The sequence below is a fragment of the Lagenorhynchus albirostris genome, chromosome 14 (assembly GCF_949774975.1).
Source record: "Lagenorhynchus albirostris chromosome 14, mLagAlb1.1, whole genome shotgun sequence".
NCBI lineage: Eukaryota > Metazoa > Chordata > Mammalia > Artiodactyla > Delphinidae > Lagenorhynchus > Lagenorhynchus albirostris.
The window spans coordinates 54,216,518-54,236,272 of NC_083108.1; the positions used below are offsets into that span (position 1 = coordinate 54,216,518).

General features: G+C 46.4%; 1 protein-coding gene across 12 annotated transcripts in view; it reads right to left on the reverse strand.

Annotated features, from left to right (window-relative positions):
* Positions 1–1,033: 1,033 nt before the first annotated feature.
* DLGAP1 (DLG associated protein 1) overlaps positions 1,034–19,755 on the reverse strand; it is a 320,739-nt gene continuing 302,017 nt past the window's right edge. For 9 of the 12 annotated variants that reach the window (XM_060120890.1, XM_060120889.1, XM_060120900.1 and 6 more), the window contains 3 exons: positions 8,338–8,429; positions 3,993–4,145; positions 1,034–1,243 (listed from right to left, as the gene is read on the reverse strand). In XM_060120890.1, the coding sequence (XP_059976873.1) occupies positions 1,034–1,243; positions 3,993–4,145; positions 8,338–8,429 (455 nt within the window). Of the gene's footprint in view, positions 1,244–3,773; positions 4,146–8,337; positions 8,430–19,755 lie in introns of those variants that run through there. The other 3 variants (XM_060120897.1, XM_060120901.1, XM_060120899.1) reach the window with 1 other exon arrangement.

Here is a 19,755-nt window from a genome sequence, read left to right on the forward strand (position 1 = left end):
TGACACAGGACAAAATCCTTATTCGGGGGTGTGTTAGGACTGTGGAGCAGTGAGAAAAGACTGATGAAGACAGACGTCTGCCGTATGAACTACTGGGTTAAAAGAGACGGATGTGTAGCATTCCAAGGGGATGCTAGGAAAATCCCAACTTTTCGCAGAAAGCAGCCCGGCTGCCATGTACAGCACTCCGTAAGCAGAGATGTACTTAGCTCTGTGTAATTAGGTAGGCCCCCAGGATGGACACTAACAAATTAATAGAACCAACACTTTCCCCTAAAGACCCCACCACCACCATCACAACAATATAATATACATAGTACAAGAAAAGCTGATAAAACACTTCAGGTGTAACTCTTCTTAAGAATAGGACAAAAGAAAAAATCCCTTATGTAGTCTTTTAAACTAGCAGTGCTTCCTTTGTCTTGCCTTGCCTATCTTCATTTTATTGCCTTTCAGAATAGATGGATATCCCTGAAAGATCGGATTGACAATCTTCTGCTGATTGAGACATCTGAAGCAGTGACTGATGACACAAGAGTGAGGCAGTTTTGCAGCTGTGAGCGACGCAGGTACCCCCGGCACCCGCAGGGTTTGCTTCTCTTTCCCCCATTCCGCATCCTGGTCCCCCGCCCCCCAGCCCCTCTGCGTCCCCTCTCGGTGTGTCACTTCCCGACTCCGGTGACAGGGTGTGTGATTTCTGAGGTTGGAAATCAAGTGTTCCATCTGCTTGCCCAAATAGGAAGCGTGTCGGGGAAATCAGGGGGATCGGAGCCCTAGTTTCCTAGTTTCTTTCGGGTGGAAGTCCGCGAGGTCCCGAGGGGACCACCCCCCTGGGGACCCCCCCCACCCCGGGATCCTGGATTTCTGAGATACCCTATGGTTCGATATTGCTGGAATCTAAGGACAGACAAGCTCGAGAGAACGGAGGATGGCGGGTGACCTAGAGGGGCCGCGTCTACACGGGTGGGCGGGCCAAGAAGGCGAAGGGCGGGCGCCGGGGAGGAGGCGGCCGGGGGCGCGGCGGCCGGGGGCCTCAGAGCCGGGTCTGCGCCTCGGGGATGTAGATCTCGATGCTCTCGGCGCTCTCGGTGGCCGAGTTCTGGCGGACGGACGCGGCGCGCTTGGCGGCCATCAGGCGCTTGCGGGCCTCCTGGCGCTGCGAGCTCTCCAGCGAGCGCTCCCGGATCAGCGGCGCGGGGCCCTTCGCCGGCTTCTTGGGCACTGGAGGAGGGGCCCTTCGCTCCTGATCAAAGCAGAAGGTTCAGGACATTACACAGCTTCTCAGGACAAGCTTGGGAAAAACTGGGATAGGTCAGTAGTTAGCACACTTTTTTTTTTTTTTTAAGCCTAAGGGTGGTTAGGTTAGTTCTGATCTGCACACTGTATATATATATATATATTTACATGTATAGATATGTATATATTTTTTCTTCATTATTCTGGCTTGCGTATTCAAAAGCTGCAGGGGGAAAAAAATACCGGTAAGTTTAAGGCCAAGGGTAAAGCTGGATGGCAGAACTAGGTCTCTCCAAGGGAAGGATGTGGGTATGTAAAATGCCCCCCCCCCCCCCCCCCCCCGCCTGCTGAAAGACTGCGGCTCCCAGCACGTTTACTGCGGTTTTTCTCTGGAGGCTCCAGACTGTTCTGGGTGCTAGAGATGGGAAAGGGTGGCAGTGGTCGCCTCTTAGAACTCTGCATCCCCCTAAGGAGGGAGGCGGAGGCTGCGAGCTCGGTTCAGAGTTTAAAAACATTCCCGCCCTCTCCTCGGGCCCACCCAAACCTAAACAACCAAACGAGGAAGAAGATTGTAAGCCCGCGTTCGTTTAGCTTTGCTGATGCCACAGTGAGTTACACCCGTTTGCACATCACACACAAACACACAGCAATGTACTGGGCAGGGTCACCCTGGAGGGAGGACTTGGACAGTTCCTTACCCTCCCGGGTAGTGGAGTCAGCTCCTAAAACATCCTGCTGGACCGTCATGCCTTAGGGATCTCGGGGCGACTGTGGCGGCCCAGAGGGCAATTCCATCACAGGGACAGACACTGTGCCATGAAAACTGAACACAAGACTGAAAGAGTTCATCCCCCTAGCAGCAGCAAACTAGAAAACGGGTGGCTATTTTTAAATGCCGTTGCAGAAACAAAAGCCATATATCACTTGGGCTGGAAAAAGAAGTACAGTGGGAAAGAAGGGAATCTAAACCACAAAGGATTTTGGGGAAAAAGATGGTGAGTTTTCAGGCTGCACAAAGGTCCACGTGAATCTGATGATTTCATTTTTTAATAAAATACCCTAATTCTCATAAAACTAAATGTGAAAAGTATCTTAAATTAGGGATTCCATGATTCTCCAAAGGGCATTCTCTGTGTTCCTCCTTGCTTGCCTGGGTGAAGCCCTAGTTAACGTACTGCACTGGAGTTGCCCGCCGGCTGTTTAAGGTGGCGTCTTGTGTGGATAAAAAAGGGGAGCACAGAGTGCAAACCATAGTCCACCAGCCCTGATTGTCTTGTTCATTGTTTCCCTTCCAGTTCATGGGCTGATGCAAAGCTCTGATGACAGACAACGTGCGTGAAGGTTTAGAAATCAAGTTAACTAATGATTTACTGCGTCAATAGGTTACCTATATCAATTCTTAGCTTCACTCCTTTTGGACGTTTAAAATCTTCATTGTTGGGTAACTCAGTCGATCTTTTGGAAACTTTTTAGTCATATTTTCCTTTCCTTGCACATTTTATTTTTTAACTATAATTTTTAAAAATCCATGAGTGAGAAATCAGATGGATCAGCTCTAGAAATTCAGTCACCAGTATGTGTGTACATCTGTAGTGTTTTCTTAAAGTCAGACCAATTTAAAAGCTTACGTAGCAGACAGTTTTAAACCCAGATTAAAGAAAACTAGATTGAGTGCAAATGTTTGGCTCCCCCAGTGAGAGGCCACACAGACATCAATGGTACTTTGATGCTTCGCACCAAAACCCCACAGGTGGATGGTGACAGAATTAGAGATGAGGGACAGTGATGAGAGCGGTGGCCCCTTTGATTATGCACCGGCTGTTGGCACTGGATTTCTCCCGGGAGCCCATGGACCCCAAGAACCCTGGTATTATAATGGGCAGCAGCAGAATGGATTGGACTGAGGCTTGCTCTCTGATAGGTGCAGGGATCGGAAAAGGGCATCACAAGTATAGCTGTGCCTAATATTTAGAAGGTGAATCTCTCGGGAACATCTGACCTCAGGCCATAGGAAAGCAAAGGGTTAAAAAAGTCATGAATGCCTGGCCAGCCTAGGGAGGTGGACATTGGATACCTGGGCAAGCCTGGTGGACCCGCCGTAATCAAATGTGAAAATTGCCATTTATTAATTCAAGTAAAAGCATTTGAGTCTTTACTTCTATGCTCTCGCATGAGGAACCCAGTGAGCGATATTCCCCAGGGCAAATCAACCAACAGTAAAACTCTTAAAAAATCCCAACATTTATGATTACTGTGAAACTTTACGGTGTGTATATTTTTACACTTGAACAACAGTGGTTTCTTTATTACTATATTTATGAAATGATTATCAAAGTCGGTTAGTTTGCAGGGCTTCCTATTTTCTCGGAAGCACGTGCTAGGGGTGTAAGGAAGTTGAGCTCTTGCTGTATGTAACCGTGCACTGAAGATGTCATTTATTTTAGTTTAAAAAGCAAAATGGAGGCAGTTCCTTCCAGTGACTAAAATGGTTTAACTTAAAGTTTAATTAACAAAAAAAGCCACATTCCCATTTTCCAATTCACACAGACAGGTTTTTCTTTAAAAATATGCCTGAAACATATTACAGATAATATCCCAAGTGATTACTATGTAAACATTGTCATTACAATGAAATTAATATGATATCAGCTCCATTTCACATTGTAAACAGCAAGACTGAAAGCAGAAGCCTATTTAGACTGTCCAGTGTTTGTGCAGGTTTTTAAATGAACCATACAAAATCTACATTGTTCTACCTTCTTGTCAAGAGGATCCATCTGTTTCCAATTATTGGCCTTTAACTGATGAAGTTCATCAAATTTCATACTAATATTTTCTATGGACAACTGCAGCATGTCCCAGAACCCCGCCAAATCCTGGGAGGTGGGCCTTGGATGAGCGCTGGGATTCTGTACGAGAGAAAGAAAAACATTCACGCTTTAGAGGTGATGATCTAGGACAACAAGCACAGGACCAAGGCGGCCTTTTCAAATATTTCAAATAACGCAAGGAGGATGAGTTCCTTTTGGTTTTCAGATAGGAGAGAGAAGTGAGGCTATCGATGGCCCTTTTATTCATTTCATATTTTATATATATCTTATATACATATTCACCTTTCTTAAGGAATAATTGACCAAATTGCAAAATATTTAGAGTGTGCAACGTGATGATGTGATATATACACACATTGTGAAAGGACTCCCCCGTCGAGTTAAGTAACACATCATCACCTCATGTATTTATCTTTGTGTGTGTGTGAGAACATTTATGTTCTACTCTCTTGGCGAAGCCCAGTTATACAATACACTGCTATCAACTATAGTCACCATGTTGTAATTAGATCTTCAGACCTTATTCGTTTGATAGCTGAAAATCTGTACCGTGTTGCCAACCTCTCCCTGTTTCCCCCACACCCAAGCCCCTGGCAACCACGTTTATACTCTCTCTGAGTTTGGTTTTTTAAAAAAGATTCCACTGCAAATGATAAGTTTATACATTCATCTTATACACATTGGAGTCAGTGATTCTCAACGTCAAAGTAAAATTCTTCTTTTGTTAATATTACATCCTTCAGTACGCTATGGCAGGGAGTCTATAAACATTTGAAAAATCTCAGAATGTATGATCTATGACAAGATGCATTTAAAGCTATATTTAAAGGAAAATACCTTTTGCAAAAAAAAAAAAATACAGTGTATTGGTACTAGAGTCAGTATTCAACTCCATGCCATCCAACATACTCAGAGAACATATAAGGAATCTAAAGTAAGGTTCATTTTAATACTCATGTTGAGTGAAAATACTAGGGCAAACAATGATAAGTAATAAAAGAACTGGATTTTCAAACTACTGTGTGTTTAACAATTAAGATATCTCTAATGTAGGAAGTCATGTTATCATATAAGTACTTGGACAAAATCATTTGGAAGCGAATTAGTTTTAAATTGACCATAACGTAACATGGCAAATGTGAGAACACTTGTCTATACACACACATAGATGCCTGTAGTGACCCATTTGCTAGATAATATTAAACATTCTTTGGTTTGTGGATTGACTTTCTTTGCCCTCATTCACATATCCCTGACAAGTACTAGAAAGTATGAACCACTCATTTATATGGTCTGAGACAGAAAAAACAACTAAAGACTGAAGGTGTTGTGTTCATCGCTGGTTACTACCTGCAACAGTAGCTAAAGGCATTCATGGGCAGATGGGTGGGACTCCCACTTGCCAAAAGTTTCTAGCAGGGGTCCGTTTTGGTTACCTCTGGGAATCTGGGCAATTGGAAAGACTGTGAAGTCTCATGCCATATAATAACTGGAGGCCAGTTTGTACTTTTAAAATCAGCCCTATGAAAATATCATCAGAATTTCAGGAAGCTCAAGGTTGGTGACCATCAAAGTTAATAAGTTGGAAAGAACGTTTTACCCCTTTCATGGACTAGCATTATTGGTCTGGCTTCAAAATAAATACAAGTAAAGAATATATTTATAAACTTACACTTTTAAAACTACCCATAGATCATTGGAATAAGTTCTAAAATTTGTAAGTATTTGGGTCAGTGTTAAACTCTATTCTAATGACATCTGAATTAACAAGAGGGTTTCTCTGTAGTACTTTGATTTAGTAAACTAAAAAGAAAGTTTCTTAATATCTAGGTTCAGAATAGACAGATAATAGCTTTGACAAAGTACTTGTCAAATGGAGTTTTATGATCTTGCAATATATTTCCTTATCTTATTGGTAACTAAAAGCTAAATTGCTCATACTTTGAAGTTCACCAAAGTCTTTTAGGTCACAAGCTCCGTTGGTTAAACTGTTTTAGTGCATCAGTCGATGAAATGAGAGAGGTCGTTTAACTCTGTAACACGGGTAATTTGTTCCTTTCCCACCAAGACTGTCTTTGCTGACACAGCCTCCAGGGGATGGATGGGGAAGCAGAGGGAAAGAGCCTGGGTGCTCAGCCAGTCTCCGAATCAGAGGCTCCTGTGACACCCCAGCGCAGAAGGAGATGCACAGCCCGCTTGAGTATGAACCAGGCCACTTGGAGGTCAGAGGTGGTAGAGGCTGAGAAGGATACGGCGGGCCAGGTCCCTGGGTTGACTTTTGTTGCAATCCATTTATTCTATGCCCGAGAGTCAAGTCGGAGACAAGGTGCAAGTGTTCTCAGGTGTCCTCCTCAGAGTAAGAACTCAAGCAAGCAGAGCTGGGCCTGGGGTGACCGATCTCAGTGCTGCTTTAATGCACCTTTGTGGACCTAAGTGGTACCATCACCAGGCCACCGTGCTTCCTGCTGCAGAGGAGATGGAGCTGAGCCAGCAGGGTGAGGAGGGGACTCAAATCCTGGTGGGCCTTTACAGGGATTGAAGTCGAACACACTGGGATCTGAACCTTGGCTCTGCCTCTTACCACGCGGCCCTGGCAAGTCACGGAGCTCTTCCAGGCCCATTTTCCTCAACGGTAGAACCGTCATAAAAATAATGTCACTATATTCTCCAGACCGTTGCTTTGAGGATCTAACCAGATCATAAACTTAAAAGCTCTGAGGACACAGTGCGCTTCTGCTCCTGCTTCTATAATTCTTTTCAAAGGTGTGCTGTGTTTGCCCTGTAGCGTGTACTTATTGGTCTCCGCCTGTGTCTTTTGGCCAGTTTGAGAAATATGGCCTTATATGAACTTTTTTACATATGATTCTTTACAAGAGCAAAGAATCATATTAATTAAGATCTGTGGGGCTTCCCTGGTGGCGCAGTGGTTAAGAGTCCGCCTGCCGATGCAGGGGACACGGGTTCGGGCCCTGGTCCGGGAGGATCCCACGTGCCGCGGAGCGGCTGGGCCCGTGAGCCATGGCCGCTGAGCCTGCGCGTCCGGAGCCTGTGCTCCGCAACGGGAGAGGCCCGCGTACCGCGAAAAAAAAAAAAAAAGATCTGTGACACATCCGCAAGTTTACAGATTAGCAGGAATTCTGTACCTGGCACGTAGTGAAGCTCAATAAGATATTGGTTGAATCACTTATCAATACATCTACTAATATATATTATCTCATAATTCAGAATAGAATTTCTGAGACGCTGAAAGAAGGGTCAGGTAATTTTTGCTGAGGGAGGAGAAAACAAACTATAGATGTCAGGGGTGGGGGTGAGGAGGAAGGAAAGGATAGCCCCAAGGGGAGGGTTCAAAAAGAAAAGCCTGGTGAAGAGAGACGGAGAGCACCAGCTTTTGCCGGGTTTATATCTGCTCTTGGTCGAGCCCTGTCTAGATAAATTCCATTCGGTCTGTATTTGTCCTTGTTAACAAGATGTGGTTAGAACTCTAGAATCATAGTCTGGATCAATCAGATTGCAAATGATTCATGTTTTTAACCTTCCAGGAGATAAACTAGTTGCTTTTCATTTTCTTTATTTAGATCCGACTTGATCATTAATTGACCAATAAAAGCTATGTTTGTGGAATGACACTTGCAGAGATGGTAGCATTTAAAAAAAATTCTGTGAGGAAGCTCTTGCCCTTGTATTTTGCTGGTAATTTTTTAGAAATGTTGATGCTAGTATTAGTTTTGTCTCTTTGTCCTGGTTTATTTTGTTTCTGTATGTCCAAGAAGGATGAATGATTCATTGGTCTCAGGGAGATCAAATCTATACTTTATGACACCTTCCACTTCTGATTCTTGAATTAAAACAGAGAACTCTGATAAGAAAATAAGCCCTGATGGCTATTTCAGAAAGAAACTCATTAACGAAAATGATTTTTTTGCTGTAATATTATTTTTTACGTATCAGTCTGCTCCATAGTTTGGTAAGAATAATGAAATCAGAAGGCCAGGAAAATGGAAAGTCTTCAGTTACTGAACAAAAAAGGGGAGGGGAATGAAGTTTTAACCTGATTGGATTCTTTCTTCAAAGATTACTTAAGTATAACATAAATATTTTTAATTTTAAGAAAAGCAGGAAATATATGATTCATCAGAAAACTCTCTATTCCAGGTAAGAGAGTCCGATGGGCTGTGACTTGGTTCTACTTTAGGTGGACCGGTCTTGACAACAGGTTCTTCTCGTGGTACTAGCAGGGAAAATGGTAGTGATGGGTAAGGATACCTACCAGGTTTTCTTCACACAGTTCTCTGAACTGGTAGAATTTCTGGGCCATAAGAAGTTGGGCACTGCCAACTGCAGTTCGGATTTTCCCTAGAACTGAAAAAAGCAAACAGACAAGAAGTTTACACGTGACGTCTCATTGCTGAGACTTAGTCTGGTAAAGCAAAGAGGAAGTTATGCTGTAGTAAATTAGGGAAAACGATATGCACACCGCACGCGCGCACACACACACAGCCCGGTCGTGGCCGTTGCTCTGCGGTCTATGGAACAGACGCTCCTGGGTTAAAGAAGAAAACCAACTTGGAGAAAAACACATGCTCATCATGCATCTTTCTTAGGAATAACGGAGTTTTCCATCACAGCCCTGGATGTTACCAGGAAAGGACGCAAATAGTTTAGCTTTTTTTTTTTTTTTCCCTTTTACTGCAAGGATGAATTTCAAGTGTTTGCCGTACAGTTATGGATCTATTTGTGTCAGCAGTCATGGTCTGCTAGCTTGTTTTTCTAATCCGAGTTCAAACACAAGAAAAGCAGCCCTAATTTGGAGCGGGGAATCTCGTGGCACTCACCATATCCCATCCATAGCCTTCATTATTTTTCCGGAGTTCAGCCACTGGTACTGTCAGGAAAGAGCCATGGCCAGTTGCAAGATTGTCTAAGGAGTGAACATTGTCAGCCCGTTGCCTAGGGGACGCCAGCACCGCCCCTGCTTTTCCACTCCACAGACCAACGTTATTGTGCATAGAGGTTTAATTCCCTGTGCACTGTGCTGAAAATCCTCTCTTTGCAAGCTACTTCTTGCCTCCGGTGCAGTCGAAGGGGAGAACCTTTCAGCGCATGGGCGAGCTGAGCAGAAAGGAGCCTCTGTCCCAGCATCCCGAGCATCCCGAGCTCCTCGTTATCCCGGAGGCGCTCCCTACGCCGGTGGGGCCCGGGCTGCTGCACGGCTGGAGCCCGGCCACCCGGCACTGGGCACCGGGCAGGAAGGAAGGCGAGACGGCGCCCACAGAGAAAGCCAGAGCGGGGGAGCCTCCGAGGGGGGCTTGCCCGCTTGGAGATCTTCACAGGGAGAGATTTTATGGGATTGAAGCAACGTTTTTGCTGCTGTAGTTTTGTTCTGAATGTACCGAGCCTGAGACTCGGAGTGGAATTAGATCTCCCTTTCTTGACCTCATTCCCCACAAAGACTGAGAAGACAACGAAAAGCAACTTCATTTTGGGGTTTCTAGTCATCTGCTCCTCTGTTTAAGGCTGCCAGGCTGGATAACGATTTCGGCTGCCCACCCCCTGGGCACTACCCAAATATTTCAGCCTTCCCGCACATGTGACCAGGGCATCTCTGAACTCTAGAAGTCACCAGTCACACCAGAGCTGAAGTGCAGAGATTACCTGCCCAGGGATAGCGGAGGTCCCCCTTGAGAGCCACCAGGCAGCAAATTTTCAGGCCTAGGAGTTGACATTTTTTCAATCTGTTTGTAAAATCTTTTGGGATGATAACCTTTTCCTCTTTAACAGATCAATCACTTGTGTGAGGTCTCCCTCCTTTTCTCAACACCCCAAAGCAGAAAAGACAGCCCAGGGCACCACAGAAGTTAAGAGTACTGGCCCTGACTGGCCAAGGATCCTTGCTGGGACACTTCCTAGCCACTGCCCTGGACAAGTCACCTAATCTCTGTTTTCTTATATGTAAAATGGGGCTAAGGGTACCTACTTACTGGCAGGGTTGTTGTGAAGGTTAAAAGCGGCAATGTGGGGGCTTCCCTGGTGGCGCAGTGGTTGAGAGTCCGCCTGCCGATGCAGGGGACGCGGGTTCGTGCCCCGGTCCGGGAAGATCCCACATGCCGCGGAGCGGCTGGGCCCGTGAGCCATGGCCGCTGAGCCTGCGCGTCCGGAGCCTGTGCTCCGCAACGGGAGAGGCCGCAACGGTGAGAGGCCCGCGTACCGAAAAAAAAAAAAAAAAAAAAAAAGCGGCAATGTGTGTGAATTGCTTAGGACTGGATCTGATTATACAGCAAGTGCTCAATAAATGTTTATTATTGAGGACCAGGACTCCACACTTCCACTGTGGGTGTGCGACTGTGGGCCCCACACTTGCTCTGCCCAGAAGAGAAGAGAAAAAAAAAATGTCTGGATTATTCATAGGCAACCAGTATCCTTGGTTGTCTGGGACAGGTATATGCTTTGGAGGACCTGTCCCAGATCAGTCAGAGACAGATCGGAAGGGGCACTTCCTAAGTGAACACATGGCTTTAGGCAAACTCTGAGGTTTCTGGAAACCTCTCTGAATGATCTTGCTGAAGGGCAGGACTGTGACACCAGCAAATCTCAGAATGATTCCTAAAAGCTTAGAACTAGAACCCAGGTCTCCAATCGGCTGCCTGGGATTGTACAGCTCCTGGGGACTGTGAGAGAAACTTGAGGTATCCGGATACACCTCAACAGTTTGAGCTAATGGCTCTCAATGACACCCAGATACCTAAGCTCTGTAATGGACCGCATAACAAGATGAGCTGAATAAGACAGTGATTCTCAAATGAGGGGAAAACACTGCTGCAAACAAGCATTTGGGCAACACCCACCATGTAGGTAGGGGCTAACTCGGATGTCTTCTTGGAAGTTAAGCAAGGGACATCTTCACTCAGCATGGTCTGGTGAGAGCAAAAACACCGGGAATAGAGTCGGGGCCGTTCTGTTTTTCAGGTTTTTACCATCACGTTCTTGAATGGAAATTCCCTGCTGGCTCCAGGATTACTTGCATTTCTAGTGTCCTTTCCTAGGCCCAGGGTGAGGAGATGAGGATTTGTCTCCATGAACCAGGAGGTCTGGGACAAGCAGACGATTACCCCTACTTCCTTGTCCTCCACGCTTTCCTTTCCAGAGAACTAAAAACTCATTTTGATCTTAAGAAAGCTCTAATAAAGGTTTTTTTCGTTTAGTTTTTCCATTAGACACTCACTTGGTGGGTGAAATAACTCTTTTCTTCTGAAGGTAAAATTCATATTTGTTACATAGGCTTTGAGGAAGTAAAAAAGACAAAGTAAATGGTAAACTCCAATGGAAGTAAAAAGTAGAAAAAGAAAAGGCTGAAGGTTAGTAAAGAAATGAGATAAAGGGCTTCCCTGGTGGCGCAGTGGTTAAGTGCTGATTCAGGGGACACGGGTTCGAGCCCTGGTCCGGGAAGATCCCACATGTTGCAGAGCAACTAAGCCCGTGCGCCACAACTACTGAGCCTGTGCTCTAGAGCCCGCGAGCCACAGCTACTGAGCCCATGTGCTGCAACTACTGAAGCCCACATGCCTAGAGCTCATGCTCCGCAACAAGAGAAGCCACCGCAATGAGAAGCCCGCACACCACAACGAAGAGTAGCCCCCGCTTGCCGCAACTAGAGAAAAGCCCACGCGCAGCAACAAAGACCCAACTCAGCCAAAGATAAATAAATAATATTTGAAAAAAAAGAAATGAGATTAAGAAGAAAGAAGAATCTGAATGTCATTTTTTTTTTTTCTTTTTTTGTGGTAGGTGGGCCTCTCACTGTGTGGCCTCTCCCATTGCGGAGCACAGGCTCCGGACGCGCAGGCTCAGCGGCCATGGCTCACGGGCCCAGCCGCTCCGCAGCATGTGGGATCTTCCCGGACCGGGGCACAAACCCGTGTCCCTTGCATGAGCAAGCGGACTCTCAGCCACTGCGCCACCAGGGAAGCCCTGAATGTCATTTTGAAACTACTCTAAAATGTTCCATACCAGCCTTCAGCAGGGTGGAAAGAAAAGTACTTCTCTCAGGGATGCTAGGAAAAGAAGGATAAGGGAGCAAGCGTAAATGAGATATTCAGGCTGCCTCTGTGGGCCTTTCCTATGCATATAGCAGCCCAACCTGGTGAAAGAAAGTTCCAGAAGAGGCCTAGGTACAGGACATCCTCCCAAGGTGTTAGCCTTGCATCTCACTATTTTACTGTACGTGGTGGCAATTAACTTCGCAGGGGCTGGGTTGGCCCTCAAAGCCAAGGCCAAAAATGTCAAAGGAGCCTGAAAGGACTTGTGGGATCTACACAAAAGCTGGTGCAGGGACACTCCCTGTGGGTTCTGGGAATTCACTCATTTACTCAGCAAATATTGAATAAGGGCATACGATGTGCCAGGCTGTGCTGCATGGATGTGACACGGTGATGAGGACAAAATCTTGCCCTTGTGGATTCCATTCTGGTGAGGGGACGTGGGGGAGATGGACGTCAGAAATACAAACATGGCTATACGTGTTTGGGATCTGCTGGATCACTTGGATTGGGATGGATGGGAAGAAGTATGATTGGGCCAAAGGACAGTGAATTCTTTAAATGGTGATCAGAGAGCTTTCAGTTCTCTTGGTCTCTCTCCTTAAAAAAGGAAAGTAAGCAAAGAACAACAACAACAAAAGTGGTTTGTGTGGGTATCCATTGCAATATGAAATTGGCTCTGGACTAAACTGTTATAGTAATCATCATTTGAAAATGTCACTGTTTTTTATTTTGGAAAAAAGTTAAAATACATGAAAGTACAAAAAGGGCAAGAGAGCAAACATCCATGATGTGCTCTCCCTCAAAGGATCAAATGTTAATTTTTTTCAAATTTGCTTCTGAACTTCTATTTCTTTCTTTTTTTCCCCTCTCTCCGTCTCCAGTGAAGGGAAGCCCTATGGACAAAGTATTCTCTACTTCTGTCCCCTTTGCCTCCCTCCCTAAAGGAAACCACTAGACCAGACAACCAACATCCCAGTCTCACCCCTGAGTTTATGAAGGTGTCTCCTTTGGTCCTAGAAAGGCGACAGCTAAGGGCCTTCTTGAGAGCAAAGGAGAGTGTTAGATTGGGGTGACCCCTCTTGCACAGCTGAGACCCCACGGCCTAGAATGGGCGGTTTAAGTCTCTGTCCATCCAGGAGGAAGATGTGCCCCTGGGGTTTCCTTTAGTTGGTTTTTTTCTCACACTCTGGTCCACACAGTCTTTCCAGATTGTTCCATCCAAATGTAGTTAATAGTTTTTACCATCCATTTCCCTTAGGGCCCATTCTCTGCCTCTTCCAGAATAATAATCTCTGCTGTGTCACCCCAGGCATGCCATTTAACCATGATTTATTCCATCTATTTGTATCACATGTAATCACAGATTAGGCCTTGTCTTGCTTTGCCGCTCTTTGCATGTAGAGAACCCTGGTTTCCCTGCATGCCTATAAGAACCCTGATGGTGAATTTTTTCAGGTTCCTTTCTCCCTTTCCTTTCCTCCCAGCTCCTGTGTTAGTCTATCCCTCAGTGGGACTGCAGAACAACAATCCAAAACGCTGTTGAACTGAATTCCTTCTGTGTAAGAAGTGGGCATCTCTTTATTAACTCCCCCACTTATAAGCTTAGAGACCTCTCATCCCACGATGAATGGGTGGCTCTGGGGGATCATAGCAGAGAGGACAGGCCTGGATTAGCTCACCACACAAAGCCAGGAAGATCAGAAAGGCCATCACGGTTTGGTTTTTGCAAAAACCTGCCTATTTATATTACTATTACCTTGTATTTCAAAGCACTTTCACGCGCACATCTAACGTGATCCTCACAGGACCCCGTGGGGCAGGGCCAATGTCATCATTTTAGCTGAGGAAAGCTGGGCTCAAAGTATGAAGTGTCTTCCCTGGGGCCCTGGTCCAGCTGTGCCCTTTTCCCTCAACACTTACTGAGAATTGGTTCTGAATCCACTCAACTGAAGGCCTCTGAGCATGATTTCTTTCCTTTATCTACACTTTCTAGCCACGGCCAGTGGAGAGAAGGGGGGCAGCTGTAACCAGTCAGTGGGGGAATTTGCAGAAGTTCGGCAAGTCTGATCCCTGTCCTACGTCAGGGCAGGAGGGCAAAGCACGTCTACCGAAAATGACTGTCGCACAAAGAAATCTCAGTCACGAAAAGAATGCAGGAACCAGGGGTCACTTGAAAGAGATGGCGGGTGTAAGGTTCAAGTTTTGTTTTTTCTTTGAAAGACTATGCATCGTAATGAGAAGCAGAGAAAGACAAAATAGTCTTTTATGAAAACCACGATTTAAAATTTCCTCGCTACATTCAATCAGAAACCCAGACATCTAGAAAAGAGCACACCTCCTCCTTCCCACTGACCCCCACATGGTACCATTTTTATTTTGGGAACAAGGAGGTGGTATAAAAGGCACAGGAGTGAAGGGAATGAACAGTTTCTCTCAAGTGTTCAGTGGTAGCCGAGTAAAACAAAGGCCGTCTCCTCTGGGGACGTGTCTGACTTTTTGCTGAGTCAAAACCCTTATTGTATATCCATAGGCCTAGCTCCCTCTCTCTGCCATCACGATCTGTGTGGTTGAATCTGTTTGTCACAAGACTTTCAGGATCAAGGGATTCCTGGCCATGAAACAAAAGCAGAATCATCCCCTTCCCCAGTGGATTTGGATAAAAACTGGGAATAAAATCTGGTCCGGCTCCAATCGGAGACACTGGATGAGACTGAGCTGGGTCTATAAGGAACCGCGTGGGAGATATTTATACTATATATATATTTATACTGTGTTACACATATTTATACTGTATCAGAGTCGCCAGCATCTTACCATGTCAAGCTGAAAACATCCCGACTATCTAGACCGTTGGATGTGTTTTATTGGGAAAATGATTTTTTTCTTTGTTTCTACATTTCTGCATGAGTAGCTTGGTTCAGGAATAAATATGTGTGACCCTTTGTTTGAAAAAAATATCCTTACGCATAACCAACATACGCATTTAATATTCAAGAAGGGTTAGGCCTCTAGAGCTGACAGGCCAGAAGCACTGGTTGCTTTGACTGCTTCCAGTTCTTACGGACTATGCCGGCTCCACCATCAACATTTATATCTTCAACCTGGACACTACCTATCAATACAGAGGGGTCCGTCTGGCTGTCCCACCAGTGGTGAAGCGTCTGCAGTGGACAGGCTGGTGGGACACGTCCCAGGCCCTGCCGCCTACACCTAATTCCCCTGGTCTGCTTCCTTTCCTAACTTCCTCTCTGTGTGACATCCCAGAAAGAGAATAGGCACTGGAGTCAGAAATACCACTTATCAGCTGCAGAGCTTGGGAGAATGTATTGTACTCTCAGACTCTGTTTTCTTTGTCTGTCAAGCGATCATAATACTATCTTCATAGGATTGCTGATTATTTAATGAAATCATATATGGAAATTGTTAGGATGTAGCAGGAATTATAACTCCTATATCCTATCGACATTCTTTAGCTCTTGGTCATTCACCTGGGAAACTAAAAGGTGACATGATCCCAAACAGGGAATTATTTATCCTGCTAATCTTCACGCTTCATCGTCTCTCCCCAACAGTGTGAGCTGACTGAACGTCCTCTTTTTTTGGTGGCTTTCATGCAGGCAGGCTTAGACAAGCGTCAGTGTGTGGGGGAATCACGCCTTTGGTCTGTGCGCATAAGAAATCCACAACAATTCTTCAGGGCCCCAGATTTTCATGCCTATCTGGGCATAGCTCCCCACCTAACAGAGCTAGAACAGTGGCCAACTGGCTGCTGGATGACAGAGACACACGGAGAAGACAGGACCTTAACCAAGGCTGGACGCCTACACCATCCTGCCGGAGCCTGTGCAGAAAACAGACTCGCTGCAAAATCAAGGGTCAGACCCTCCCCGGGAGCCACAGATGCTCCAGCAAAACAAGGTCCATCTTCAGGTGCAGAGTAGGCCAGACACATCTGGCCTGCAGGGCGCTGGGCCCACCCGATGCTCTGTGAGCTGTGTTTTGCCGTGTGGTTTAGAGCCATTCAGACCCATGGGCTCCAAACTCAGCCCATCTCTTGCAGCTGTTTATTAGTCCTTCAAGATGGTCTTGGTCACCTCCCTCCCTGACCCTCCTTTTCTGACTCTTATTCACTCACAACTAGACCCCTGCTACCTCATCTTCAACCATAACTTTGCCTCCTATGAGATGAAGTAAACAGGGGGATCAGGCATGAACACTCTCAGTGTTCTGCCCTCTCCTGACACTTGCCCCCCACGCAGTTCCCCTAAAGCCCTAATGAGTGATGGGCGAGCAGTGATGTGGCCGGCATCAGAGACGTCAGGTGCCTGGAGTTACTGCCATTGCTTCTTAATGGAGTCAGCCGGCGACCGATAACTGCCCCCGTCCTAAAGAGCTCTCTACGCCCACCCTTCCCGTCTGTCTGTGTCCTTGGCCCACTCCCTCCTGGCTGCTCGGAGAACCTACTCCCTCTCTGCCACCTCTGCCCTTCTCTGCAGCCCTACGTGAGAGGGCTGCCAGCATTCTCAAGTCGCTCCCATTCTAAGGGGAAAATCCTCCCCCATCTCGTGATCCCCTCTAGCTAAAATAAAATTCCTCTTCTCCCCTGTTATAGGCTGAATTGTGTCCTCCCAGATTCATCTGTTGAAGTCCTAACATCCAAGTCCTCCAACCGTGACTGTATGTGGACCAGGGCCTTTACATCGGTAATTAAGTTAAAGCGCGGTCATTAGGGTGAGTCCTCACCCAACATAACTGGTGTTCTTCTAAGACAATGGGATCAGGATGTAGATACACACAGAGGGAAGACCAGGCCAAGGGGAGAGGCCTAGGGACAAACGGGCACCTTGAGCTCAACCTTCTAGCCCACAAAGCTGTGAGAAAAGAGATTTCTGTTGCTGAGGCCACGGGTGGTACTTTGTTATGGCAGCCGGAGCATACCAATACATTCCCTTAAGCTGGATTCTCCAAAGGGCAGACTCCTTTGCTCTCTCTACATCCTCAGCTCCCAGGGTCCCCCCTCCCTGTGGTCTGGCTCTCCCCTCCCCTCCCCCCTCCTGGACCTCTGCGTTTGGCACAAAGGAATCTCAGCCCCCTGGGCACCCACAGTGCTCTCTGGCCCTGACCTCTGCTTCCCTCCACCTCGAGAATGTTGAACACAAAACTTGGTCCTGAGCCCCCTTCCCTTAGTCCCCTCGAGTGATCCCATCCATGCTCCTGGGTTCAGCTATTCTGTAAAATAGGTTTATTTTGCTCAAATCTGTAACTCTGGTGTATACCAACCCTTCGTGCAGCACGTCTGAGCAACCCCTCGACACCTCTTGTCTCCCCACATCCACATTCCTCTCAGGAGTCCCTGGTTGCTCATGATTAGGGCTACAAGGCTCCATCACCCCCTCCACAGCATGAATATTCTCCCTCCATGGCCAGTTTGGAGGTTTGGTCCTATTAACTGGAGGGTCTTCTTATCTCATATAATTCTCACGCTTAAAACTTTTCCATGCTCCCCTGTCATCCCTGGGATAAGCGGGAAACTCCCTTCAATGGCCCACCCGTCCAGCTTCACCTCTGCCCACTCTCTCAGTGCCTTGGGCCCCCAGTTTCCCAAATCCAAAACCTGGTCTCTCCGCAGTGCCTTTGCTCAGGCTAAACACTGAGCTGGGGTGCCTCCTGCCTTGGCTCCCACACTGGCCCCGCCCCACACTGGCCCCGCCCCCTGTGCACAGGTGTGCATCCTCCAGAAAGACCTATCCCCTTTCACCTCTCCCTCGCTTTGCTCCTCAAATTTCCGTGCACAGCTCTGTCTCTGCCCTCTCCGCATTCTTTCCAGCACCATCTATTTATATGTCTGACTTTACCAGCAGGCATGGCATAGACTGTGCCGATGTAACTCCCAATGATCCTGTTGGAAGAGGTTTTGAAGTGAACTGACTCATCAATAAACTCTATGTTAACCAGAAAAGTTAATTAACGGCAAGATTCCAGGCCTAAGATTCTGCTTCTTTAAGGTTTTACCCTGCCTAGCACCCCTTTTTCCTTACAGTCTTGACTGATTAATTGGCTAAGATAGTCTTGGTGGGGCTATTCTTCCTCTTGGTTTTCTATTTATAATACTAGCTGTGCTGACTCAGGCTGGAAGAACCAAGCCATTTGGGAAAAGTTGAACGAGGTTGTGGGTGAATTAAACCTCCCTGTCCTCAACTTTTGACTTTTTGCTCACCTGGCCTCCCCACCCCGCGGGGGAATGTTGTAGACTTTAGGAGTGAGGAGGAAAAAGGAATTTTTTAAAAAGTGGATCCACCCACTTACTCCAAAGTCATGTGGATTTGTCAGACCGAATCTGTGTGATTTCAAGTCGGGATTATCCAAGTGGAGACATTTTAATTCACGAGTTTGTCCTCGTGGAAAAGAATGTCTCCAACCAACTGCCCAGCTGCTTCTCAAACACATTTGTGATCCAGAGCTGTTGTCAATAAAAAGGTCTCCACAGAAAACATGGATTTGTTTCACTCCTGGCTGACAAGGGCTGCTCTGAATGTAACAAGAGCACTTTTTTTTTCCCTTAAAGGAGCCAAAACTTAAATGAACAAAGAATGACGAATTTATGAATTTATTAAAAGCGAATGAATAAAGAATAGAATTCTCAAGTAGAAATTATCCCATGGACTAAAACCAGAGCTTCCACGGGGCTAAACCATGGGGGAAATATTATTTTGTTTGTAAAGAGCAAGTTTGCAAAAATTCAGCTCATGTTTTTTCCCCAGTCCACACTCCAGGGGTCTCACTCATAAAAGATGGTTACGCTTCAAGCCATATCTCCATTTACATCAGCCGTGAAATAGTAACAGCATCTACGTCACATAGATAAATACAGTTTCTGAGCCTTTGAAAGCTGAATGAGATGAAATGAGTTAATGAGTTGGGAATATGGAAGGATTAAATACTGCATTTGAAGGCCATTGCAATGATCTTTCACAGAAATTGGTTATTGTTAGAGAAAGTGATCGGGGACCGTGCTCCACGAGTCAGGCCCTCTCTCTGCAATCTCTGCCTCTCTACAATGTACAAGTGTCTGGCATAAAGGGAACAGCAGTGGCCCAGGGACCTGGAGAGCTGCTTCCAGGCACCCTGTCTTCCCTCTGCCCATCGTCACCTCTCCTCGCCTCCGTGCCCCTCAGCCTCAGACCACTCCCAGTGAAACACACCCACAGAAGGGATGCTCGGAGATGACCTTCCAGCACCAACACCTTTCTCCTTGTGCTCAGTGCTGTGCAAAGCAAAATGCAGCCAGCGTTCTAGAAGGTTAAACAGAAGGCACATTGCACACAGTTTTCTTTTCGTTCCTGTCGCTTCCTGGTCACTAATTTCAGGTTGGCCAGACCTTAAAAAAAGAGAGTATGCAGTGTGTGTGCGTATGTGTGTGTGTGCGTGTGTGCGTGTGTGTCTTGGGGCATGGGGGTGGGGAGGGACATTTTGCAGGTCATTGCAAAAGAAAGATGAGAATAAAACAGGAAGGAGCTAGGATGCACCCACCTTGCCCCGCTTAGGAGCACACAAGGCTTGAGGCAACTGAGCTGAGGAAATCACAGAGCATTCCTCTGCCTGACACCCACCCACCAGGCCTCAGGCTGCAGAGACCCTGGGCATAGCAC